Source organism: Alosa sapidissima, chromosome 13 (genome assembly GCF_018492685.1).
Source record: "Alosa sapidissima isolate fAloSap1 chromosome 13, fAloSap1.pri, whole genome shotgun sequence".
Lineage (NCBI taxonomy): Eukaryota > Metazoa > Chordata > Actinopteri > Clupeiformes > Clupeidae > Alosa > Alosa sapidissima.
Window position 1 is genome coordinate 30,349,351 of NC_055969.1, and position 25,658 is coordinate 30,375,008.

The 25,658-nt window shown below is 41.0% G+C and overlaps 2 protein-coding genes across 3 annotated transcripts in view; both read left to right on the plus strand.

Annotated features, from left to right (window-relative positions):
• On the plus strand, nucleotides 1-5,109 carry LOC121680084 (lipoxygenase homology domain-containing protein 1). Of its 2 annotated transcripts, none has more exons than XR_006021554.1 (10): nucleotides 1-180; nucleotides 302-429; nucleotides 517-634; nucleotides 969-1,146; nucleotides 1,360-1,545; nucleotides 1,911-2,081; nucleotides 2,404-2,542; nucleotides 2,699-2,854; nucleotides 3,462-4,009; nucleotides 4,632-5,109. XR_006021554.1 is itself a non-coding variant. In XM_042059266.1 (10 exons), the coding sequence occupies exons 1-9, from the start codon at nucleotides 31-33 to the stop codon at nucleotides 3,940-3,942; spliced, it is 1,707 nt and encodes a 568-aa protein (XP_041915200.1). In that variant the 5' UTR covers nucleotides 1-30; the 3' UTR covers nucleotide 3,943; nucleotides 4,632-5,109. The 2 variants fall into 2 exon arrangements, 1 of the variants encoding a protein (XP_041915200.1); XM_042059266.1 differs by having other exon boundaries at nucleotides 3,462-3,943.
• A 2,603-nt stretch (nucleotides 5,110-7,712) lies between these two features.
• The window catches only part of loxhd1b (lipoxygenase homology PLAT domains 1b), a 63,995-nt gene continuing 46,049 nt past the window's right edge, over nucleotides 7,713-25,658 (plus strand). The window contains exons 1-8 of the mRNA XM_042059987.1: nucleotides 7,713-7,970; nucleotides 9,880-9,902; nucleotides 10,138-10,658; nucleotides 11,958-12,072; nucleotides 15,308-15,388; nucleotides 18,753-18,937; nucleotides 23,313-23,411; nucleotides 23,586-23,737. Coding sequence (XP_041915921.1) covers nucleotides 7,713-7,970; nucleotides 9,880-9,902; nucleotides 10,138-10,658; nucleotides 11,958-12,072; nucleotides 15,308-15,388; nucleotides 18,753-18,937; nucleotides 23,313-23,411; nucleotides 23,586-23,737 — 1,434 coding nt within the window. The remainder of the gene's footprint in view (nucleotides 7,971-9,879; nucleotides 9,903-10,137; nucleotides 10,659-11,957; nucleotides 12,073-15,307; nucleotides 15,389-18,752; nucleotides 18,938-23,312; nucleotides 23,412-23,585; nucleotides 23,738-25,658) is intronic.

Genomic DNA, 25,658 nt, shown 5'->3' on the forward strand with positions numbered 1-25,658 from the left:
CATGATGGAGCAACTCCCGAGAGTTGCTGGATGGTGCATGAGTTGTCAGTTGCCGTGCCAACGAAAGGAATGAAGTTTGTGTTCCAGTGTAAGTGCTGGTTGGCCAAAGACCGTGGTGACGGTCTCACTACCCGTGTGCTCCACATCATGGATGCTGTTGTCATCTCCATTGCACAAAAGGTAAGAAACACACATTCACACATGAATTCTGCGAACTGACACAAGAATATACAATAGATCCATTTTTTGTGAACACAGATTCTGATTTACTTACTTTATCTGCTTTTTTCCCCTGGCTTAGATCATCTATGAGGTAACTGTGGTTACAGGTGATGTGCAGAATGCAGGAACAGACACACAAATTTACTTGACTATATTTGGGGCCAACGGAAGCTCAGATGAGAAGTTGCTGCCAAAGAATGAAGACAGGTTCTCACCCCACACTCTCATTCTCACACACAGGGTTTATTATTATTAATAGTGGTACAGTGAAAGTGTGAATTTGTGTGTGTGTAGATTTGAGCGTGGACAGGAGGACACGTTCACTCTCGAGGTTGAAGACATTGCACCGCTGAAAAAGATGCGGGTCCGAGTTGACGCCTCTGGCAGCCGACCCGACTGGTTCCTGGAAAGGGTGTGTGTGTATGTGTGTGTGTGTGTGTGTGTGTGTGTGTGTGTTGATGTATAGGCGAATGTTGCATGCGTTGGATGTTGCAGTTGTTGGTGTGTTGTATAGGCGAAGGTTGCATGTGGAGGTTTGGTTTCTAATGAATGTGTTTGCATTTTATTTATTTTTTTGGCTAGCTACCAACACTCCTGAAGTGTAACTGAAACAGCTTCACACCTTTGTGGGCACATTCTTGGCCTGTTCTCCCCTCTCTTCAATATTATAATCTGACCCGCATCACTTTAGAGGGAGTGTGAAGCATCAAGTAGCCTAAGACATATTTGGCTTTATGTGTGTGTAGGTTGCCCTGCGTAACGTACAAACTGATGAAGTGGCAGAGTTTACGTACTCTGAGTGGCTGTCGACCACCCTTGGCACCAAAAAGACATTGAGCGCTGAGATGCCTGCTGTCATAGACGAGGAAGAAATGATGGAGCTGACCAACTACATTGTAAATGTCAAGACAGGCGAAGCCATGGGTACGCACAGATACACACACTACCTATCATACACAACACACACACACTCCCTGTATCATACAACATTAAACTGTTGACTCTAAAATGAGCACACACACATACACATACAAAATGTGTATAGGTTAATGTGGGTTATTCACTCACTATGATGTGACTGGCTGCTGTCGTTATATGTATGGCTTGCAGCTTATGTTGTCGATATGACATGTTTAGGTGCAGGGACAGATGCCAATGTGTGGTTAATGATCTTCGGTGAGAATGGGGACACGGGACCGCTGGCACTCAAACACTCCAACAACAATAACAAGTTTGAACGCAAACAGATGGACACCTTCAGATTCCCAGACATGCTCAGCTTGGGCGACCTGTCCAAAGTTCGGCTATGGCACGACAATGCAGGTGCGTCCATGCAGGGGCAGCGAAGTAATATACAGCTCTGGAAAAACCTAAGAGACCACTGCACATTTTTCTGCTGTCATCCTTTGGTTGCTGAGTTGACAGTCATATTCAAAATTGCACATTTGAATATAACCGTCAACTCAGTCAAATGCCACACAGCAACCGTAAGATGACAGCAGAAAAATGTGTAGTGGTCTCTTAATTTTTTTTAGAGCTGTATACTCCAGTCAATTTGAACACAGTTTGAACCAGATCACATAAGATTACCCAACTAACATGTGCGAGTGGATCTTATGGTAATTCACCTTTGTCATGACTGTAAATATGAATATGGTTAAAAAATAGCTGTGTGTGTGTGTGTCTAGGCCCAGCTGCTGGTTGGTATGTTGACTACGTGGATGTACGAGATGACGTCCTGGATCAAACTTTCCGTTTCCCATGCAAAAGGTGGCTTGCCAAGAATGAGGATGATGGACAGCTGATACGAGAGCTGGGCTGTGCCAACAACGACATTCTGGACCTCAATGAGAAAACCAGTAAGTGTGTCTTAAGGGGGTACCACTGAACATCAAACGATATCTTTTGTAAGACCATTAATGTACATCCATGCTTAGAAATTTCTTATAAAACTTATATATATATTCTATTGACCATAAATAGTAAAAATAATCCCCTCAGGTTAATGGATAGTGAGCACAAAAGCATACGTAGACAGTGAACACATATGTTCAGCTAATGAAGTTTGTACATTGTCAAATTAGTCTAGTGTAATACATACATCATATGTCTCTTGGTGAGGTGTTTCTTATGCACTGATGAACTGTTATATGAACTGAAATGTTTTTTTATGTCTGGTAGAGTATGAAATCATTACAGTAACCGCAGATACAGATGAGGCAGAGACGCGAGAGAATGTGTGGATGATCTTGGAGGGAAGGAAGGGACGTTCCAAAGAGCTTGTTCTAGAAAATTCAGGGAAGAAAAGGCGATTCCTACGGTAACGTGTAGGCCTAATGTGCCTTTGCTACATCATTTTGAATGTGTACTGTATATTGTATTTAATACATGTGAAGTTCTTTCATGTCTATCAAATTGTATGTGTATTGATGTGGTCATTTATATTTAATAACATTTCATTTTTGTGCACACACAGTGGGAGCACAGACAGATTTGAGTTCTCCTCTAAGGTTGTGGGTGACATTGCGGGTATCTGTGTTGGCCACATACCCAAAGATGGGAAGAAGCCCAAAATTGAAGCCTCTTGGCATGTGTTAGAAGTCACTGTCAGAGAGAAAGAGCTCGGAAACAAGTAGGTGGACTTTGAATGGATAAGTGTGATGACACAGAAACAAGTACAGCAACACCAGGTTATGTTGCTCCGTAAAGCCAGATTGACTATATTTGTATGCACAAGATTAATGAGATAAAATAGCCTCAGGCATAAACTGTGTATTCATTTTGAGAGATTCCATGTAGTAGAAGATGTACTTGAATGTAGACCCTTTCAAGCAAAGATTCTAGAGCGCTACGCTCTAGAATCTTTGCTTTCAAGAGAGTTCCATTATCAGGATCATAGTTGGCCCCACAAGGCTTCCATTTTAACATTCCATATGTTATCTTAACCTGTTGAGGAGTACGGTCACAAATATGTGATTAGAATGTTCACGAACCGAGAGTTCCACATTATGATGTCACAATTACCCTCAGAGATTTTCCCCATAGACTGTATAAGGAATACTGAAACTATAGATTGTTTGCATAGAATTCTAGAAGGAACTAGGAAAATAATTCACTCCTCAACAGGTTAATGCAGAGGAAGTAGATTGGGAACCAAATAGAACGTTCAAGCATTGTTTTTGTTTTTATTGTTGAAAGGGTCTATACCGAGTTATTGCTTAACTCTCTGTCTCCCTCAGGTACATATTCAACTGTAACGCTCAGATTCCCCTCTCCTCCAAACGTGACGACCCTGTGACGTTCGAGTGCAGCAAGATCGTGGAGAGCTTTGCCTCCAAGGCCCGCAGCCTGCGCCCAGTCAGGTACGAGATCATCGTGGTCACGGGTGATGAGAAAGGGGCAGGCACCGATGCCAACGTCTTCATCACACTCTTTGGCACAAACGGGGATTCGGGCCGACGGGCCTTGCGGCAGCGCCTGCGAAACTTGTTTGAGCGCAACCGGACCGAGCGCTTCACGATGGAGATGCTGGACATGGGCGATCTGACGCACGTGATCGTGGAGCACGACAGCAAGGGCTTCAACCCTAGCTGGCTGCTGGAGCGTGTGGAGGTCACCAACACCGCCAACGGAGTCACCACCATCTTCCTGTGTGGGAAGTGGTTGGACAAGAATCGGGCAGACGGACAGACGCGCCGCGTGATCTACCCCAAATACTGATGTACTGTAGGCTTACCCATGTACTGTGACTCGGAATTTGACAATAGGAGCACTGGCAGACACAAATGTGTGAGCTTAACATCCTGAAACAGGGTGCAGTTGAACTCCTTAAAGTGCCTTAGACTCACTTTACAGCCTTCATGGCTATGTTTGCCACTGCTTTAGTGGACTACTTTTGTTTCTGTGCTTCAGAAGCTTATTTGGTATACTATGGGCCAATGACTAAACTGTTCACTAAAATGCTTTGACTTGGTGTCTGCTAATTGTAAAATTTAAATTTCCTCTATCTGTCTTCAAACTGCCCCGAGTTGCCATTTGCAATTTTCAATTGTTTTATTCTACTACCCTTGACTAGGCCACGTTCACATTACCAGGCCAAATCCAAATGCTTCAGTTAATGTGACACATATGGGTTTTCTTTCATAACAGTGTGAACAACACAAGTCACATGGAATCTGACTTTTTCAGCTCTGATTTGGGCCACTTCCATATGTGGTACTAAATCAGATACAGCTCCCGTTTTTTGCAATGTGGCCTCAGTGTGAACGGTCATTGACATTCGTTATCACCTGCTTTTGAATTTGCTGGCTATCAATTTACAAATGGCACTCCCTGTTCAGTGTCCGTGTGCACTTCTGGAAGGTAGCGTGCTGTGTTGTTGATAGCCTGTTGATCCTTTCCACATACAGGTCAGCTCAGGACTTCCACACTAGTCCACACTGGAGTTTGGAGTTGATAAAACAAATAAAAAAAAAGAAAGAAAGAAAAAAGAAGATAAATCTGAATTGAGCATGTAAACATATAGTCAGCATCATGTTTTCTCTCTAGAGGAGTTACCCCTGATGAAATCGACTCAGTGGAGACCTCTGTGAATCCTCTAAGGCAGCACTGTGTCACTGCCTTCACTACTACATAACTCAGGCACATGCAGATACCACAATCTCCCTGACCTATGAACCCTACTGAGGTGAGGGTTACCAGACCTTGCCAGATATGACCTAGCAGTGCCAGGCAAAGCAGACAGACACAGCAGTTCCAATCTGATGTGCGTGGAGAGAAATTGAGGCCCGTGATTAACTGAATGTTGTGACAACATGTCTGCATGAAAGGGTGTGGAGGAATAAAGGTGTGACCCATGTTTACCTGGGGTCATTTAATTACATTAAATTATGACATTGTCTTTTCTGTCCTCGAACAGCTGGACGGATACAGAAACCATAGAAGCAAATGCTATTATTAAGTACATGGGACAATGTGTGCATGGGAAACAGGTTACCTTAGAGTTAATAAAGCCTAGGTTACTTATAATTCACAGAAAAAAGCCATGTGCATTACCACTAAACTACAGTATTTAGAATGAAGCTGCCTTGTAAAACTGCTGAAAGACTATGTAAGCCACATCATACACATGGACACACACAAATAGACTAGAATCCAGTCTTTAGATAACTATTAATTTATTTTAAAATATAATTTGAAGGAAGTCTGGCTTATTATAAACAAAGAATATTATAAACATTCCTCCTAAATACTGATGAAGGAAAATGAGCAGAGGGGGGGGGGGGGGGGGCCCACCAGCTTTTTCTACTTTGTCACCTACAGAGTTTGACAGGTACGATCTTTCGAAACGCCATGTTATTTCCCATAGACATTTGACGACCGGAAGTTGGATGGATACGGAAGTTACGGAGGTGGGACTTATTCTGGAGAGGTCTATAACAAAGGCAGCCCAGAGTTCGAGGATGCACCAGCGTCACATACTGTAACAACATAAGTGGGTGATTCTCCAACTACAGGCACTTTTGTGTCCTTGGCCTTTTTTTGTAAATAAACAAACAAACAAATGCACAAATACATTGTAATTATGAAGTTCATGTTCCAACATCCCAGTAACTACCAAATCTTGCCCCGGTTTTCTTTTAAAAATGCTTTTTCAAGGCTGTTTATTAGCAGATTTTGCAGTTTTATGCTCGTCTCCAACCCAGACTGGCCCTCTTTGAATGTTAAAAAAATATATTAAAGGATAAATTTATGAATAAAAAATATGTTTTAATATGTTTGTCTTAAGGACAAATAAAATATCATACCATCAGAATTCCATATGTATATCACCATTTTAAACTATTTTTGGAATAAAATAAGTCTGTCCCCAGGTTTCCCGTCATTTCCACCACCCTCAACAAAATCCACCTTAATAGACCCACTTTAAATATTTTATTTATTTGGTAACCATGGAAATAATAGTTAAAAGGAAGTATTAGTTGAAGGTGAAACTTCAGGCACATGTGCTCTTCAGATCAAGATAACTTAAGCTTTTACACAGAGTATTTTTATTCAGCTTCATTTCCACCTCGGCTGTAGTTCGGCTGAATTATGTACAACAAATATGAAAATAATGTATTTATGTTTATTATGAGTAAACTATATGCTAAGTCCAAAAGTAGCTAAGCCTGAGGGTGTGCTAATATTGCAGAAAAACTGCTAAAATGTCATTTCCAACTCTGAGAAATTACAGGGGTAGCTTTGGACATGATATATGTGCCGTTTTTGTGCGATATTGCATGTTCTAATGACATATTTGTGCTTTTGGACTGAGAACTTTATACATCACCATTCCAGTACACTCTATATTTATTTTTATTTGTCTATATTTATATTTAAGATGCCGAAATCGATGGCCCAGAAGTCACAGGAATACAGAATACAGAACAAAAGCAGATCCAGTTAAATATCAACAGAAACTAGAAAAGGACAGAGAAAGATATCGCAGGAATAAAGAAAAAGGGATAGTGAAACCAATTTCAGAGCTCTCCAGTAAGGAGAAGGAAAGAAAAAGAAAACAGTAGAAGGTCAATCAACAAAACCGGCGACGACATATAGCCACTGCAAATGCTGTGTTGGCCACTACGCCACCAAACACACCCCCAGACACTCCCCCCGTAGTGGAAAGATCTACATCCAGGGGTAAGAAGAAAGTGAGGAGAGATAGATCAAAGCTTTTCAGAGATTTGTCTGGGGTTAATATAAAGCTGGCTGATGCCTTGAGAAAAGTCGAAAAATATAAGAAAAGGTTCGCTAGACTACAGAAAAAAATCAGTCATAATGACTCGCCACGGAGTAAAGTGGCAAGACAAATGGCGGAGGGACTAAAGAAACTAAGGAGGACTCTAACCTTTCAAAACACCATCACTGCTCAGTTGAGGGACAAATATAGGAAAGAAACCTCTGCCAAAAAACAGCAGATGATAGCCAAAACTGTGTCTTCTAAAATTCTCCAGAAGTACAGGCTAATGAAATTTGCACAGAGAGAATTGGGTATCTCAGCAAAGGTCTTGAAGATTTTTTAACTTTTTCACAGTTCTCCAAGAGGCGTCCCTTTTGGGTGGTGCAGGACAGAGACACATGTCTCTGTAAAAGACATGCCAATACACAATTCATGGCAGATAAGTTGATGCAGTGTAAAGTGATTAACACAAACAACGTAGACGACCTCATGGCCACGCGCTGTTGTGAGAATAGCATGTAGCGTGATTGTGTTAATTGCAAAAACAAAGAGCTGCAAACAGCCTCTTTTGATGGTGGTGAGAATGTTTGGTGGCATGAGTGGAAGTTCATTACTGAGGAGAGAGAGAAAAAGAAAAAAAAATGGGCCAAATGTAAAGTTTCAAGCGCATTTGACAGTCAAGACCAAAGCTTGTGACACACTGGAATCTTTACTGGAAAAATTCTCATCTGTGCTGAAAAATAAATTTGGGAGACACGCATATAACATGAAGCACCAGTACACAGCAATCCGCCATTTCAAGGATAAGATGGTAAAGGGAGACTTAATTTTACATCTGGATTTCTCCGAGAACTATTTTTGCAAATATGGGAATGAAATCCAGTCAGTGCAGTATGGTGACTCTCACCAGCTGGACACATTGCACACGGTTGTGGCCTGGACGACACAGGAAGTGACGTCCATGTGTTCCCTGAGCGCCTCCATGAGGCATGATCCTGCAGCCATTTGGGCCCACACCAACAAAGTGTTGCAGTTTCTAAAAGAGCAAAACCCAGAACTGACAACTCTTCCAAACCATGTCTGAGTATAAATAGCTAAATATTTCATCACCCCAGAAATAGTTCTGTCCATCAGTATACATTCGTTGATAGTAGCCTACATCAGTGGATTCTCTTGCTGCCATACCTGCACAGCCTGTTGCACAGATTAATTATGCATGACCTTCCAAGGTTAATCAGTGTTAATCTCATAGTGAGGGATGCATTTGTCCATTGGCTCTCTCTGAAAAACATTGGAAACACATGGCTGCATAATTGCTCACTGTGCTGTTACAGCTATTATCACACATTCTTTTTAACTCACAAATACAGCAATGTGTCTTCTGTGTCAGGACGCGGTCTGCACCAGCCCCATCGCCTTCTATTCATGTTTGTCTGTCTGTAGCAGCAGGGTGGCTGGGGACCTGATAACCTGATGGGCTGTAGGATAAGAGGGCCTGGGCTCTGCAGTTTTTTCTGGACTCTTCTCCTTTCTTCCGTCGGCATTTTGTTTGGTTTTACACATACCCTAGACACACAATGTTTGGTTTTACTCCATTGCACTGACTTTTATATTTCACCTTAATAAACATACTGTATTGTTCCTATTTACGTGTAGAACTCCCTTTTGGTTCTCATGACTTGAGCATGTGTGACATCTGGGACTAGCTTTGTCTGTCTTACATACTTGGAACAGATTCTTAATGGTCACTTTCTCTTGCACAGAAAGGCATTCAGACAGACTCACACAGACACACACACACTCAAATGAAGAAATCCGAGCTACATGGGATTAAATAAGCACATACTCCAGAAGCAGTGCAGTCAGACCAATCAAGATTATTGTCACCAATGCAGCTATTACATATAACGTTTTTATAATATCTTACAAACTCATAAAAGTCTCTCTTAAACTCCATCATCCATCTCTGTGACAACTAAAGACATGGGGTTGATAGCTCAGAGAAACTGCACACAGCCCAGATGTGCCATGGGAATGGGCACATGGGCATCTCTAAAACTGACACAGTGCCCACACAGAGCTGCTGTGCCATGTCTGATGTTTCAGTCAAACGGGCATGAGGGAGCTGAGATGAAACCACACATAAACACCCACAGAGAAACGTTCAGCAATCTTCCCAAAAAAGTCTATATTTTTGTAGTGGGAGGAATAGCATTAACTGGCATAATTCCCAGCTGTCTTCCAGTCGCTTGTAAAGACATTGCAACAGAGAGTGATGACTGCTAAACGGCCGCAGTGCCACTGATGGAAAGCTGACACGACACCCACAAATCTGACACAAGTGGCACAGTGAGATGATGTGTTGAATGCCTTGATTAGAGGCTCGTTTGTGCTCTCTCTCTCTCTCTATGTGTGTGTGAGCGTGTGTATCTATGAGAGAGAGCGCTCCTCTTCCATTGTGTGTGAGAGATTTGCTCTTACATTCCATTTTATCCATACCAGAATAACATACAGTAGTTGTGTTTGTAACGTTACCTTGCTTAGACCTCCATGTCTCTCAGCCCTAGTGAGTCACGTTTGTGTAGTTGGGACTCTTGCCTTTTACTGGCTGTGGACTGGCTGAGGTCAAAGGTTCAGTGACCGGTAGCGGAGGAGGAGAGAGGAGAGAAACAGTAGTGGGGTGGTGGTGGCTGCCAGTGGTTTAGGTGGACGGTGCTGCTGGCAAATGCCACATTAAGAGGATAAAGGTAGAAGAGGCAGTGGCCTCAGGGATGAGGGCAGTGGCCTCGGGGAGAGTGGCCTCTGTCAAGTATTGTGATGTTGAAGATGTGCACTGTATGCGAGGAGGTGATGCTCTTCTCATTGACAGACAGGCACAGACATCCAATTGGTTGGACAGGAGTGTGAACATGTATACCCCGTTGTCTTGACAGTCAGTCACTCCAGTGGTGTTATGGTAATAAGAATGACTTATGCCAAAACATGTGACTACGCTATAGTCGATATGGTGTGAGAATGAGTTTGAGTGTGTGCTCAAAAGGTAAGGTGTGTCCATGTATGTGTGTGTGCATGTGTGTGGCTGTGTGCGTGTGTGTACAGTATGTGTTTGTGTGTGTGTGTGTAAACCGCACACACACACACACAGATGGAATAAATAAAAGATGCCCACAAAAGAGAAAAAAACGGCCCAGTTTGGAAGAGCCAGGTGACGAATTGAAAGAGAAGGAGACGAAGGCGAAAGGAAAGAGCAAGGCAGTTACCCACACCTCAGACGGGGAGACGGACAGGGGCACGAGCAAGAGCCACCCGGAGAAAAAGAAAAAGAAGGACGAGAGTGAGGAAAAGAAGAAAAAAGAAGAAGAGGAGGATGAAGGGGAAGACGTAGAGCTCGAGGATGAGGAGAACAACAATGAGCCCAAACGAAAAGAAAAGAAAAAGGACAAAACAGTTGAGGAGGACGATGGGAACGAGGGAGTGAGAGAGGAGAAAAGGAAAAAGAAGAAAAGCACCTGCACAGGGAAGAAAGAAAGGGAGAAAATGGGCTCAAAAAAGAAGGGGAAGAAGGGATCAGACAGCGATGAGGACAAAAAGGGAAAGAAGGGAAAGAGCACAGCGAAGCTCTCAGATTATTATGAGACCTACCACAACCAACTTCTCAACTACGAGTCGGAGTCCTCAGATGACTATGAAGAGGAGTATTACCGCAAGAAAGGTAAGGAGATGAAGTACAACATGGTGCAGCTGATGCTCCAATGATGTCTGAAAGTGTGTAAGAGTGGCATTGAATTTGTGATTACAGAAACAATCAAAAATCAGTTTTACCTTACTGAGAAAAAATATCCCTTTTTGAAGAACTTGCTACCCTAGGAAATCATATTCAAAAGTCTGGACACTGCTTAACGCATGCTGATTTTGATTGGCTCATGACCTCTGGGTGGCTACGAATGGCTGAGAAGAGCAAGCCTCCCCCTCAACTTGCTGTTAAAATGCTTAAATTATATGAAACAGAGTAGACTGAACTGCAGTTGCATTCAGAAGTGGTTATCTGGAGGGTTAGTATTCTCATTACTCTGAACGGTATCAGTATTTTAGGCTTGATGTGAGCTGTAGATCAGCTTCACCAAGAGTGGCAGCCATTTTAGAAACCATTAATTTCAGCCACAAACGCCTTAAATGATTGATTTAGGGGGCTTAGGGAAAATCCTTCCAGGAAAAAAACAATAACACAGCCATTTGTTAGAATTGTTTTCCATGTTATTGAGGCTCTTCAACACAAGATAGAACCGTAGTAGAAGATTCATTTCACTTAATTACTTCTGGGATTTGATCCAATTGGACAAACCTTGTTTAGTGGTCTGCTGTGCCAAAGTTGGGAAGACTGGTCAAGTTCCATATGACAATAAGTGTGTAGATGTGAGATGCCAAATTTGTGAGGAACAGTGATAGGCATAGATTTAGCTAATCGTCTCCAACTTCAGGCCACTTAGTGTAATCTTAAGTGGAGGGGGTGAAGTTGGAATTAATTCACTATACTTAAGTGAATGGAATCCCATAGTGAATTGCACTTTACTAAGGAGGCACTTCTACAGAGGGGAAACCCAACCACCACTAAAACACACATGAGAGGGGTCTATTTACCATTCTGTGGGCATACAATTGTCAACCTTCAAAAGAAGACATCTGTCATTCAGTGATGTAGCTGAATGTCTCTGTCCATCTCAGTTGATAGTTTTAGGGTGCAGGATGTGGAAGGTGCAGGAAGAAATAGTGGGAGCCAGTAAGTTCTAGTTGCTTGCTTCAGTAAAAAGCTGCTTTACACTGGATGTTTTGCAAAGATTTTCTAACTCCTATTTAGTTTAAGCACTATTCCTCCTTGATAACATCTTACTCACAAGGGGGTACTTGATTCAATGTTTTCACATTTCTGTGCATCTTTCAGTTTACCAGGCAGCTGAAACCACTTATTCATGCTCTCTGACTGGCTCTGACTAGTCTTTCTCTCTGTGCCTAGTTTATGAGGTAGTGACAGTAACAGGTGACGTGAAAGGAGGAGGGACTGATGCTAACGTGTTTGTCACCCTCTTTGGAGAATACGGTGTCACTCCCAAAGTTCACCTGGCCAACAAGTAAGTTTGTTTTACACACTATCCATCCATACAAGTCCTTCTGTTTTCGCCAATGAGTCCACTGGACCTCTATTCATTGATTCATGTAATAGTGTCAATGAGTATGTTCTTTTGGTTAATCATTAATTGGCAAACAACTAGTTCAATGAATAAATTGTTAAATGACCCAAAGGTGCAATATGGCTTTGACAAACATTCTTCTAGATCAACATAAATATTCACAATCCTTTAGAATATTAGGGTAGGCATACCTTATCTTTTCATGGTGTCTGTAGAAACGTATCCTATTTTCATATGATAAATAAATACATATTCCAAACTTGTGATATAGCTCCAGTAATTGGTGATTCCAGTGAAATGAGCTCATATGTAAGTGATAATGTATAGAACGCCGGTCATTATTGGGAAAATAAGTCCCGACAGGGCGAACCAGACCCCAACACGCCAGCAGAGGGGTCTTGCTTCGCCCTGAAGGGCCTTATTTTCCCAGTAATGACTGGCGTTTTATACATTATCCCACTTATTATACGGCCAAAACGAAAAAACCCATGAACATGCACTCAAACAGAGATTGATATATCATAAACAAATGCCTAATGTGTTGGCAAATTTCTCACATTGGGGTTATCCTGATTAAGTCGGACTGCCGAAACGTTGGTTAATAGTTTAAAGAGAAAGGAGTGTATGGCTACTCTTCATTAGTTTAGTCTTATAACGGGATTCAAGCATTTTTCATCAGGCAGGTCTCCTTTTATAAATATCACACAAATGGAGGCTCATTAAGAAAGAAACAAAGAAGGTTCATTAAGAACGAGATGTAATGTGATACTTCTTCCTAAGGCCTTGCATATCCACGATATTCTCCAGCCAACAATGGCCGTCGCCATGACACCTCAGTATTCAGAAATCCGGTTTTCTATCTCCGGCAGTAGCGGCGCGTTGATTTTAATGTGGCGGTAGACAGTGCTTGACGTATCCTAAGCCGTGTAAAAGCAAACTTTTATATTTGTCTGTCAGTCATATTATATCAAATATCCATATTGAGTGCAGAACATTTCAAAATAAATATAAGTTGAAGCATATTCTAGTTAGCCTGCTGAGACTGCACTAAGTGCATATAATGTATATATATGTTTATAATGTACAGAATGGACAGAAGATGAAAACCGGACAGATTTCCGGTTTCATGAATGAATGAAGTTGGATAAAAGAGGAAAATATGATTCTACTGAGATTATGACGGATGATGAATATCTAGTAGTTAGGCATAGAAAGCACCATAAATTCAGTACGCAGGTGGCCGTATATAGCCTATTTCTGCTTCTATAACTGCATTGTACTCCTCCACAACTAGTTTTTCATCCCTGTGTCTTATGGAGGTGATAAGAGAGAGAAGTGTCAATCAAGGACCATGAATATTTATGAGACATGCTCACACGCACTCCCCCCTGTCCAAAGAGGCCGGGGAGAATTCATCCCACAGAATAAGAGAGACATGTTTCAGTTATACTGAAATTTAATACAGACTATTTGGAACAAATTGATGCATTGGAGAGATACTTAAAAGCTGATGAATACTAGAGAGCGCACACACGCGCACACACACACACACACACACACACTCTACTGATTGAATCTGGAACGAATACTCTGGCATAACAATTGTTGCCATAGTGATGTTAATCTTTGATTAATACCCCCCTCCCATTGCCTTCTCCTCTCCAGCACTGAAAAGAGGTGCCCCACTAAAGTATTACACACACACACACATAAGCATGTATGAATGTACATGAATGTACCAACACACAGACTCTCTCTCTCTCTTACACACACAAACACACACACACACAAACATGCAGAAACACTATCCCATACACTTTTACACACAGACACATACACAAATCCTGAGACACTGCATGTCTCTCTGTCTTCTGAGTATGATACTGTATGCAAGGACAGCCACATTTAACCATGGCACTGCTTACATAGGCATAGATGTTTGAACACACACACACGCACGCACACACACATATCACCGTAAGAGCTTGTCAACTCTTCAGTAAAGGAGCAAACTTTTCTTTAAACTACAAAATATCTTAACATGCATTCCGTTCCAGCTTCACATTCCATTCAGCTTCACAGTACTGTTGTTCTGACATAGGCAGCTTCCTTCCATAGGAGTGCATGGTAGGATCATGTCAAAATAAAAGTCCCTTTTAAAGTGAAGTGCTCAATAAAAGTCCTTTGTCCTTTTTACAAGTTTTAACATTACTTTGCATAAACAAACTATAAAAGTATAAAACACATAGTATGAAAACACACTTATTTAACAGGGTTATCTACAGCATGACATGATTAGCCACCAACAAAATATTTTACCAATTAGGTCCACAGACAAACATAACATTCAAGTAAACAATATAAAAAGTAAAAATAAGAAGGCACATACAATGCAGAAAATAAGAGCAGCAAAATTTGAGTTGAAATTGTGCAATTGTGCATACAGTAGACAGTCAATATAATAGTGCAAAAGTCAGGCCAATAAATGGCTGAGGTAGTTCTGTTTGACCTAAGTATGCAAGTGGCATAGTGGTGCAAGTTATGTAAGAGCAGCAGAAGTGTGTTCAGAAGTGTTTTCAGGACAACAACAACCAGGCGCAAAGTGTGCAAGTGTACAAGTGGAGTAGCGCAAGTGGAGTAGTGCAAGTGGAGTAGTGCAAGGCAGCCATTGTGGGGCGTTATGTAAGGGATAATGTATAGAACGCCGGTCATTACTGGGAAAATAAGTCCCGACAGGGCGAACCGGCCCCGACGCGCAGCGGAGGGGTCTTGTTCCGCCCTGAAGGGAAGGAACAAGACCCTTATTTCCAATGTATTTCTGCATAATGTATTTGAGTTTATGTTTTGAAAAAGGAAATTTAAGGATTCAAATGACTTTTTGCATTTTGGTTGTGAAGATGCCTTTGTGTTGGATCTAGAGCCAGAAAAAGCTGCACTATTTGGTAGTAGAGCATGAAATTGCTCACATAGAAACAGAAAAGCCACACACATGCATGTGCACACATGGCTGGACAAACACAATAAAATATGCATACAAATAGATAGATTACTTGGCTGGGAGTTGTTTATATTGACTAATGATGATGTGACACCATGTCTTAATTTAGAACCAAACATGAGAACAGACAGAATATCTGGCTCAGTCTCTCATGTGGGTTTTGTTTCTTCCCTGCAGAAATGCGTTGGCATTCGATAGAAATAAAACCAATGTATTTCGAATAAAGACACACAATGTGGGGACTATACAGAAGCTAAGGTACTCTCTCTCTCTAACACACACACACACACACACGTATGTGGATGTGGATGCCTGGACAAGGCCATACACAAAAACATCACTAGTGCTTGAAAAACATGTATATGTACAGTAGACGATACAATTCATTACTGTATGTACAGTACCCTCCAGAATTATTGGCACCTCTGTTAAAGTTGATTAAAAAATGGTATAAAAAATATTCTGTTGGTGTTTTATTGTAATCTCACAATGAACAATTACGAAAAATCCAACCTTGAAGGGAAGCACAACCCCCCCCCTCTCCTCTCCCCCCTTCTCTCTCTCTCTCTCTCTCAACTGTTCCTCTCTTGCCTATTCCCACCATGGTATACTGTAACAATATATAGTACTACTGATTACTTATTGACATTAACCATTCTGATTTTCAGTAATACTAACCCACTCTACATCTCTCTTTCTTCCCCCTTACTGTACCTCACTTGTGAGGTATATCATCACCAGTCATCAACCATCCGTGATGGTCTCACCCATCTCACCTGAAGTCCCATCCCCGATTGCCCTATTACTGCCCTCTATCTGGACTCCTGGCCCGTACAGCCTAGCGACCCACCACCAGCCTATGGCAACTCTGCCCGGATTACTGGCCCGTCTGCCAACCCACCACATGCCCCTCGACAACTCCCTTCCCCTGGACAATTCCAACGCTGGACTATTGAACTTTCTGTCACTAAATCAGGAGTAATAAATTACCATAACGGATACGTAATCATCCCACCTCTTGTAACTTTCAGCTCAAGTGCTTTTAACACCATGTCTTATTCTCTACACCCGACTATCATATGCATTTGTCATGTATACAGACCTTACTGTCATGTACTGACCCTAGGCAGATGGGTCAGGCCCTTGAGTCGTGGATCTGCTCGAGGTTTCTTCCTATATGTATCTCCAATTCTAGGGAGTTTTTCCCTCGCCCCTGTTACCCATGGGCCTCTCTCTTGCTTTTCTTTTCTTCCTTTCTTCCCTTCTTTCTCTTATTGCCTACATACTGTAAAGCGCCATGATACATGTGTTATGTTTTGGCGCTCTATAAGCACAATAAATTAAATTAAATTAAATTAAATTAAGCACATTTTTTTCGAGAAAAAGGAAAATCTCATAAAAAAATAAATATTTTTAATGAAAACACGCTGCTCACAATTATTGGCACCCCTGAAAAATCTTATATACAAAACCGGAAGCATATTCCTGTCTAATTTCAATTTATTTAAGTTAATCAGAGTGTCTGTAAACTTTCAGAAGTAGTTCATGACTTTCTTTTTCACTATGGTATGAAAATAAAGTCACACAGAGGCTAAATCCTGTAGTCATTTTTCAACATCGGAAAGACAAGAGAATACACTAAATTTAAATAACAAGAAAGTGTGTTCACTGTGTTGACATTCGTAAGTCAGAGAATGTCTATGAAAACTAGGTACTTTGTTGAAAGTTCTAATCATCTGGAAATGTGACAAACATGCTTGGACAAAGACCCATAGTTATCTTGCCCCCACGTACAGTATGGAAGATGGTAAGATAGGCAAACAATTCCATAGGAACCACTGTTGGAGAGTTACAGACTTAGGGTACGTTCAGACTAAGCGTCTTTTTCTGACAAAAGAAGTTATGCAAAAACAAAACAAACAACCTTCGAGGCATTCATGTCTCCAGGCATTTGGCGCCGTTAAAGTTAACGTCTGTTATTGTAGAAACATGGCGTGATGTGTGATGTAGGCCTATGACATGAAGCAGTAACATTCCATTGCACTAATATTAATACTGAGAATTTAGATATTAAAATCATATACCAAATAATATTCTAATGACATATTATAGCCTAATGACATTACAAAAAAAAGTTGAATCCTTGTCTCAATTTCTGAGTCTGAATGGTCTGAATCTGAGTCCTAGTCCAAGTTCGAGTCATTCAGTGCTCAAGTCCAAGTCAAGTCACGAGTCTCTAAATTTAGCTCATGACTCGGACTCGAGTACTACAACACTGGATTATAATGTAAAACGGACGCTGGCAGCTGCGAAAAAGACGCTTAGTCTGAACATACCCAAAGGTATCATCTTGATACTGTAATGAAAACGGCAGAAGTGACTTTGTGTGGAAGTTTGGTCTATTGTCAGATGAAAGGAAAATTGCGCTCTTTGGCTAGAAACACGTTAGGTGTGTTTGGCATACATAGAAGAATGACTATACTGAAAAGAACCCCATGCCTAATTGGGTGGCTGTTTCTATTCCCCAAGGCCGTGGGAACCTAATTAAGGTACATGGTATCATGAACACCAAGAAAAACCTGAACATTTTCAAAGGAAATCTGTCTATCTCTGCCAAGACACTAAAAGTTAGTCATGACTGGATCATTCATCAGGTTAATAAACCAAAACAAATGCCCAGATCAAAACAAATATGGTTTGCTGAACACAAAATCAAGCTTCAGACATTGCCATATCAGTCCCCTGATCTAAACTCCATAGAAAAACAGTGGGGTGAGTCAAAGAGGAGAATGCACAAGTGTGGGAATCTGGACGATCTAGGGAGATTTTGTGAAGATGAACGGTCTTAAATCCCTTGCTTTGTATTCTCCAACTTTATGTGGTGTCACAGGAGAATATTTCAAGCTGTTTTATTGGCAAAGGGAGGCTTAAAGCAACACCAAAGAGTTTTGTACCTTAAAATAATGTTTCCAAAATCGTTTCAGTGGTTAATCAACTCGTAACAGGGTGAATGGCACTTCTGCATTCGCTTCGCGGCCCTCTATCGGCTATAACCGCACTATGTAAGTTTGCCAGATCGGGTAGTGGTTCTGTAGTTCGATGGAATGAGACATAAGAAACTACAAATTTGACTTGCATCTGATGTCGCAATACATCGTACTTTCATAAAATCATGCAACATATTCTACCTTGTCTGACATCGTTATTTGCAAAGCCAGTGCTGGATAAACAATTAGCATGCGTGCGACAGAGGAAAAGTTCTTTGGTGTTGCTTTAAGAAAGTATTACAAGCAGGGGTGCCAATAATTGTGAGCAATGCATTTGTTAAAAATAGTTATTTCTTTATGAGATTTTCCTTTTTCTCAAAATAAATTTACTTTCCTTCAAGGTTGGATTTTTCCTAATTCTTTTCATTGTGAGATTACAATAAACCAACAGATTATTTTTTATACTGGTTTTTAGTCAACTTTAGCAGAGGTGCTAATAATTCTGGAGGGTACTGTATATTATATTGTGTAAATGTGTATTTTTGTATCCATGTCTTTGTTTGTGTGTGTGTGTGTGTGTGTGTGTGTGTGTGTGTGTGTGTGTGTGTGTGTGTGTGTGTGTCTGTGTGTGTCAGAATTGAGCATGACAACACAGGTATGAATGCGGGCTGGTACCTGGACCGTGTGATGTTGACGGAAGTGAGTCGACCACATCTGCGCTTCTTTTTCTCCTGTACCAACTGGCTGAGCCGGGAGCTAGGAGACACACTCATCTTCAGAGATCTGCTGGGCACTCTCAACCCTATGGATGTGCCCAAACGTATGCCACAACACAGCATTCACACCACAACACAACCAGCAGTCATAAATACTGTACCTACACCATATATCCTTATGCTATTGTGCATTTACACAGACATGTCTAGATTTCAAATGTCTTCAACACATTCCTTACAAATACTGTACACCTATTTAACACTCCAAACATTCATACAGCAGATTGCTTTCATACCAAACTTGAGCATTCAGTCATCTTTGAAAGTATAAGATAATGAAAAAAGTTACTGCAAGAGCTAATGGAGGACTGAAAGTACATAAGCCAACAGTTAGCTAGGATAAGTTTACCTGTCTTCCCATCTCCACACACATGCATGGCCACATACCTTAGGACACAAAAGCTTTGTTAATCCCAGGTTGCAGGTTACAGGGACATCCCTGCAGTCACTCAATGTGACTTGACACATGAACATCGCACACTTGCACGTGCACAGCTTATAAATGTCTTGTTTTGGTGAGATTTGGTGAGAACCTTTTTTCAAGTGTAAGTAGGTTTTATCCATTGTAATAATTTGTAAAAATATTAAAAGATATTGTAGAATATTATTTTTTCTGAAAATATGAACAGATTGTAATTATAATTTTTTAATTTAACCTGTACAGTAGTCAACAAAGTAGGAGGTGTTCCTCATGCGTCGCGCATCATTCAAACACTAACAGAAACAATCAGAACAACAGAAGCAGATAGAAAGCCTAGGAGACGAACAAGTAAATACGAATACAACAACAAAGAAACTCGAAAGAGGTTGATTGCTCAGTCCAAAATTTCTACCAAAATAGGATTCTAGACTAGACTTCCGGTGAGACTTCCTGGTCGCCTCACACTGAGCTCCTACCAAAAGCCCTTTAATTGGCAGCTTAACTGCTTGTTTCCTGCAACAAAGTTGCTCATTTAACATATTGGATAGTTTTGAATACTAGTACCGTGAAATGGCATCAAAGAGAAGTGCAAGTTCGCCTGCAAAACAACACTCGGGCAAGCGTTTCAAAGCTAGCCTTAGCTCAGGAACCTCACTAGCTAGTTTACTCCCGGAGGAAATCTCCTTGCTAATCAAGCAGACAGTAGAGGCGGAGAGGGAGACACTACAAGACCTTGTAACCGAAATACTGAGTGAGACTTTGGCTAGAGCACTAACTACGGTTGAAAGTCAAATAGCTGAAAACGGAACGTTACTGAGATCATTGAATAGCGACATCAACGCTCGGCTAAAGTCGATACAATGCAAGGAGTGCCTCGTCAGACTAAAAAAGATACCAATCACTGTCTCACAGAGCTGGGTAGTCTCAGAATAGAAAGAAAGTCACCGAGATGGAAGATAGGTTGAGAACAGGGTTCAAATTATCTTTTTGTCTTTAAAGGGGTCTCTCTATCTCATAAAAAGTTGGCACACCCCGCGCATAACAAGGCAATACAATTAAATAGTCTAGGCTTAAGACTACAAAACAGGAGATATAATGGTAGCTGCCTCATAGGATGGCAGTAGCACCAAGGGAGTAGCTGTGTTAATGAGACGTAATCTGACTATAAACATAATTAAAGTAAGCTCAGATGCTTCAGGAAGGCTAGCATTCTGTTGTACCTCCATTGAAAGAAGGAAAGTAGCCTTTATTAGTATTTATGGCCCAGCCATCTTTGCCTGTGCATTTTTTCAGAACATTACAAAAGAGTTGTTAACTTTAGATGAGTACCACCTGATTATTGGTGCAGACATGAATACAGTTTTTGACAACACCCTAGAGACACGCCGCTCCGTCTGGCATCATGTTTTTGTTTGTTTTTATGTAATGTTCGTAATTTTATGTAATGTTCTGTTATTTTTTTCGTATTTAATTGTCAAGTTGAATGTTTTCACCCTTTATTTACATTCATGAGTATCCAGCTACATTTAATGAGTTAAGTAAAATACATTCACACACGCAAAATGTTGATGTTGTGGACATTCCTTTATTCTGAGATACATCAATAGGCTCTCAAAACAATCCCAAACAGACATAAGGTCTTTATAGAGCAAATCCATATAGATTATTTGTCAAATAAACCAGTAAAACAGAATTAGGGGATGGAATATATAACATTCACACTCATAGCTCATATTTTTAAAATAAATCAGTGAAAAGTATCCTGACAAACAAGCAGCATTTAGCATTTTAATGCCTTGGTCATATTTCATAATTTAAATTCTTCTGTAGGTTACCTGATAGCACAGTTTAAGACGCATGAGCGTGACATTATTCATTTTTGCAGCCAATCACTGCTGTCGTTTTATTTTATTGATTTGATCTTAGTCATTAGAAGCTAAATTCTAAGGCAGGCCCTAGGTAAAATCCAACAAACCGCATTCACCCCACAAGCCAATAGTTGAATAGCCCTCTCCTAGAGCTTTTGAGATATTGCCACTGCTCCAATGAAAGGCACTGTTAGAATGCTTGGATCAAGCCAGGTTCAGCATAGCATATGCCACTGTCTGCTCACGTTGGTGACCGGACCAGGGCAAGCACACTTTCGCAGTTCCTGCTGGAAATGCAGTCTAGTTGTTATTCCTCCGTTTTCTGATGGTATCTGTATTGTTACAATACCTCATATACGTTGTTACCTACCAATACAATAAAAAATTGAGTACAATTATTCAATACTGAAATGATATTCTCTCCCTCGTTCCACCTAGTTACCAACGATTGGTTGGCTAGTTATCTTGGGTGTGTCTGGACCACTTGAGGCTGCTGCAGACACGACAAGTTGATTTGTCCATTCCCTTCCTAGGGGCTATACTACTCGATTAGTGTCAAGGCATGTTGCGCTCTAAGCCAGGGTATGCTTATGAAAGTGGCTCTGTTTTAGCGTCACTTGTATCACCATGGTGTCTTATGCTGCCAACGAAACCTGGTCGGCAGCAGGTTATGTGCAGGTTTCGTGTAAGATTCTGTCATATCCTATCTTACAGGTGGAGCTCCGCCTCTCCAAAAGCCAGGCGCTTTAACAGTGTTGTGTGTGCAAATATGCCACTAAGGACGTGCATACCATACAACATCCGATGACAATCGATTTATTTGATGTTATAGGCTAGACACTATATGGGCTCTATCTTGCACGTAGCGCTATTGACTTTATACACTGGCACTTGTATCATTCCTATTTTGCATTGAACGCACAGCGGAATTTTCCCTCCACAGACGCAGGTTGTTAAATTAGGAAATGAATTTGCGCTCCTGGGGGGCTGTTCAGCGAAAAGAGGAAGCGTGTTCCGGAGCAAACATTCCCTGGTGCTATTTTGCAGATTCAGAAAACACTGACCAGGAAAAACCTAGTCTAAAGTCAGTGGCGGAATTAAATTAATTTTTTTTAATTAATATATTAGGTGCGAATTCCATATGTGACTTTCCGGACATGGGGAAATTGGCCAGGTCCTTGGTAAAGATGACTAAAAAGTGTAGGATTTATATTTACAATGACATTGAAATATGCATCATGTAATTCATAAGACTTAAATTAACAGGTTTGATCCTCTGAAATACATTTTGACGCATTTTTACATTGTTGAGAGCTCATGAAATGGACCGGACGCAAAAAGCACCGGTTTCGTAGAATGACCCGGTTATTCAAATGCTATTTTAAGGGCGCATGCATGGCCACAGGGGCGCCTGCAGGAATGTATGAATATATGCACACCCATCTACTGACACCCCTGAGCACGCACTGAAACAATCAAAGCATTGATACTATTTGTCCGTTTCCCGGTTTTGTTTGTGTGTTGGTCATCTAAAAAGTAGCCTATATACAACACCCACATGCAATATCTTCACAACAACGCCTAATAACGACCTATTCATTTGGACAACTTTATACAGCGCTATAAAGGCTAAAGTTACCTTTAGTTTTGTCCCAATTTACGGTTGTTTATGGCTTTAAACATCGTGTTAGTTAGTAATACATAATTACAAGGAAAAATACGAGGGATCATTGTGGTGTCCATGAAGATGAGGGAAAATAAGCATACTGTAAATCTAGTGTACACAACATTTCCATGAATCATGGATCTGTTGATGACATAAATTAAATGGTCCAAACCTATAATTTATAAAAATGAACCGCTGACAAATAGATTACACAAGGAAATGGCAAACAGTGTGCAGACTGTGTGTGCAGGCCATATGTCTATGTTTCAGTTTATCTTTTGTTGTTTTCGTTTAAAATTTGGATGGGCATTTACTTCACTTCATCCAACTACTGTACAGGTCACCCCTGGAGGATATCTAAATATGTTTTATGTCCACATAATACAATATTCAGTTTGGATGTGTTGTTTGTAGGCTACACATTATTTGTGTGTATTTGAGTGCAAACATGTTCTTTTTTGCAGTGAACAGATACATGGTGAGTGTGTCTACACCAGATATTAAGGGCAGCGGAACAGACGCTGATGTGTTTCTCATCATCTTTGGAGTGAAAGGAGATTCCGGTGTGTGCATGTGTTTTATTTTATTTTATTTTATTTTAAAATAATGCAACCTATTGTATTTATACAGAGTATTTATTTACAGTATGTGTGTGTATGATGTACAGTGTGTAAGTATGTCATGTATATGTATGTATGTATGTATGTAGTAATATTTGTGCATGTTTATATGTTTAGGTGATCGTAGGCTGGACAGTAAAGATAAAGATAACTTTGAGAGGGGAGGTGAAGACAAGTTCGTTGTTGAGGCTCCAAATCTGGGTCGTGTACAGAAGATCACTATTGGACACAACAACAAGGGAAACTCAGCTGGGTGGGCCTGTGGGAAGGTATGCACGCACGCACATTATTACGTCATTCATGGCTCACAAACAGTATACGTTCAGTACTGAAATGAGGTGCTGAGAGGAAATGGTGTAAATCTAGAGATGCCAATTATCTTAGTAACTACCAGTCTTTGTTATCTTCTTTTGCATCCACACTTGCAAAAAAGGCATTCTATTAGAGCAAGATTTCTACTTTCAAGTCTCTGCTCAATCCTACACTACCGTCATCATCTACTTCACTACTACTTCAGCAGATGACTTTTTTACTGACAAAGTTGCTTAAATAAGATCCCAGTTTGATAAGCCTTTACAGAGGGCTTTGCCTTGTGTTAACATGGTGGCATCATTGGACTCTTTCTCTCCTCATGATGAAGAAAAGGTTTCTCTACTGCTTGAGCAAAGTCCTCTTGATGAAGAAAAGGTTTCTCTACTGCTTTAGCGAAGACGTCCAACAACATGCCCTTTGGATCCTGTCCTGTCTACTCTTCTGCAGTCTATCGCACTGCTCTTCTGCTGGCGGTCACACATGCGTCCACAAACTTGAAAATCATGACAAACGCATAGTCAATAAGTGAAGGGAATAAATGACCATCAGATAAAATCTGAAAACTGAGGGAAATGGGATGTTTGCCAAGTTTAGGCTTCAAAACACTGTCCCTGTTGGCGCAGAAATAAACCATGTTTGTGCAATGTCCCCCTGTAGTAGTAGTAGTTCAGCATCCAGTCACCCATGTTTATCTAAACAATGTGAGGAGCTGCCCTCTGATCACAACCCCCTCCCCCCAAACTGGGGTGGGGATGAGGTTGAAAACAGACATATTGGCCATGAGCGGGGTAGCCCCCGACCAAATATTCAGTGCAAAGCCCAACCTAGCTAACCTGAGTCTCTCCAGATGAATTTCGTTCCTTCCTGAGACTCTTTGGTGAGACTGTTTTGATTCAGACAACAATGGCGGCTTGCATCAGCGTCACGGGTTGGCTTCGATGTGAGTGGTTGAAGTAGCACGTCAATAAAGATGACGGACAAGTGGCTTATCCAATCATATGCAAGGATTTTTGATAAGGCCCAGCCTTATGAAACACCTCTCCAATGAAGTGATCCCAGATGGATGAGGTAGACTCCCTCTTGCTTAAAGATGCGATTCAAGTAGTCCCACAGGGGGAAGAGAATGCAGGTTTTTACAGCGGCTATTTTTTGGTCCCAAAAAAAGACGGAGGCTTTCGGCCAATCTTAGACTTAAGAGTGCTGAATAAATCTCTCATGAAAAGAAAATTCTGCATGCTGACCAACCGCCAACTCTTTCAATTCATAAAGTCAAACGATTGGTTTGTGAAACTAGACCTGTTGGAGGCCTACAGTGGATACTACAATCAATTGGCCGGTTTCACACGTGATTCTCACCTGACCTCACGTGTGAATCACACAGCTTTTATTGATATTTCCCCAGTGAAGCTGCAATGACCCAAACAACCATCAGCCTACTTTTGAGTCTGGTTGGAGCTGCTCCAAACGACACGCAGTCTTGCGATAAAACTTGTTATTGTTTATGAAGGTGTCTTTTTTTATTTTATGAAGAGGCATCTGGCTGTTTTGTTTATGTTTGTTTTGCTTTCATTAATGGTTTAGCTCATGAGGTCACAACAGGGACGTTGGAAGTATTTTCTGAGAGGGGGTGCGGATGATGTGAGAGGGGCTACTGCCTGGGTGCAAAAGACATCATGCTACTTTATAATAATTCACATTACAGGTATTTGTCGACGAACGACAAACGAACACTAACAATTAGGCTATGTTTAAAGTTAGCTTCTCGGTGAGCATGTTGCGACTTGGCAGTATACAATGTAGTATACATGTATACAATGCCTACCCCAGTCAGTTAGGCTATTGCATAGTATTATAATCTGTATAATTGGGTTGATTGCG

Excerpts from the sequence above, each read along its gene's own strand:
- LOC121680084 (XM_042059266.1), top strand. The coding sequence starts at position 31 with ATGGTGCATGAGTTGTCAGTTGCCGTGCCAACGAAAGGAATGAAGTTT. Across the intron at positions 430-516 it reads CTGCCAAAGAATGAAGACAG|ATTTGAGCGTGGACAGGAGG; the intron begins GTTCTCACCCCA and ends GTGTGTGTGTAG. Across the intron at positions 2,543-2,698 it reads AAGAAAAGGCGATTCCTACG|TGGGAGCACAGACAGATTTG; the intron begins GTAACGTGTAGG and ends GTGCACACACAG.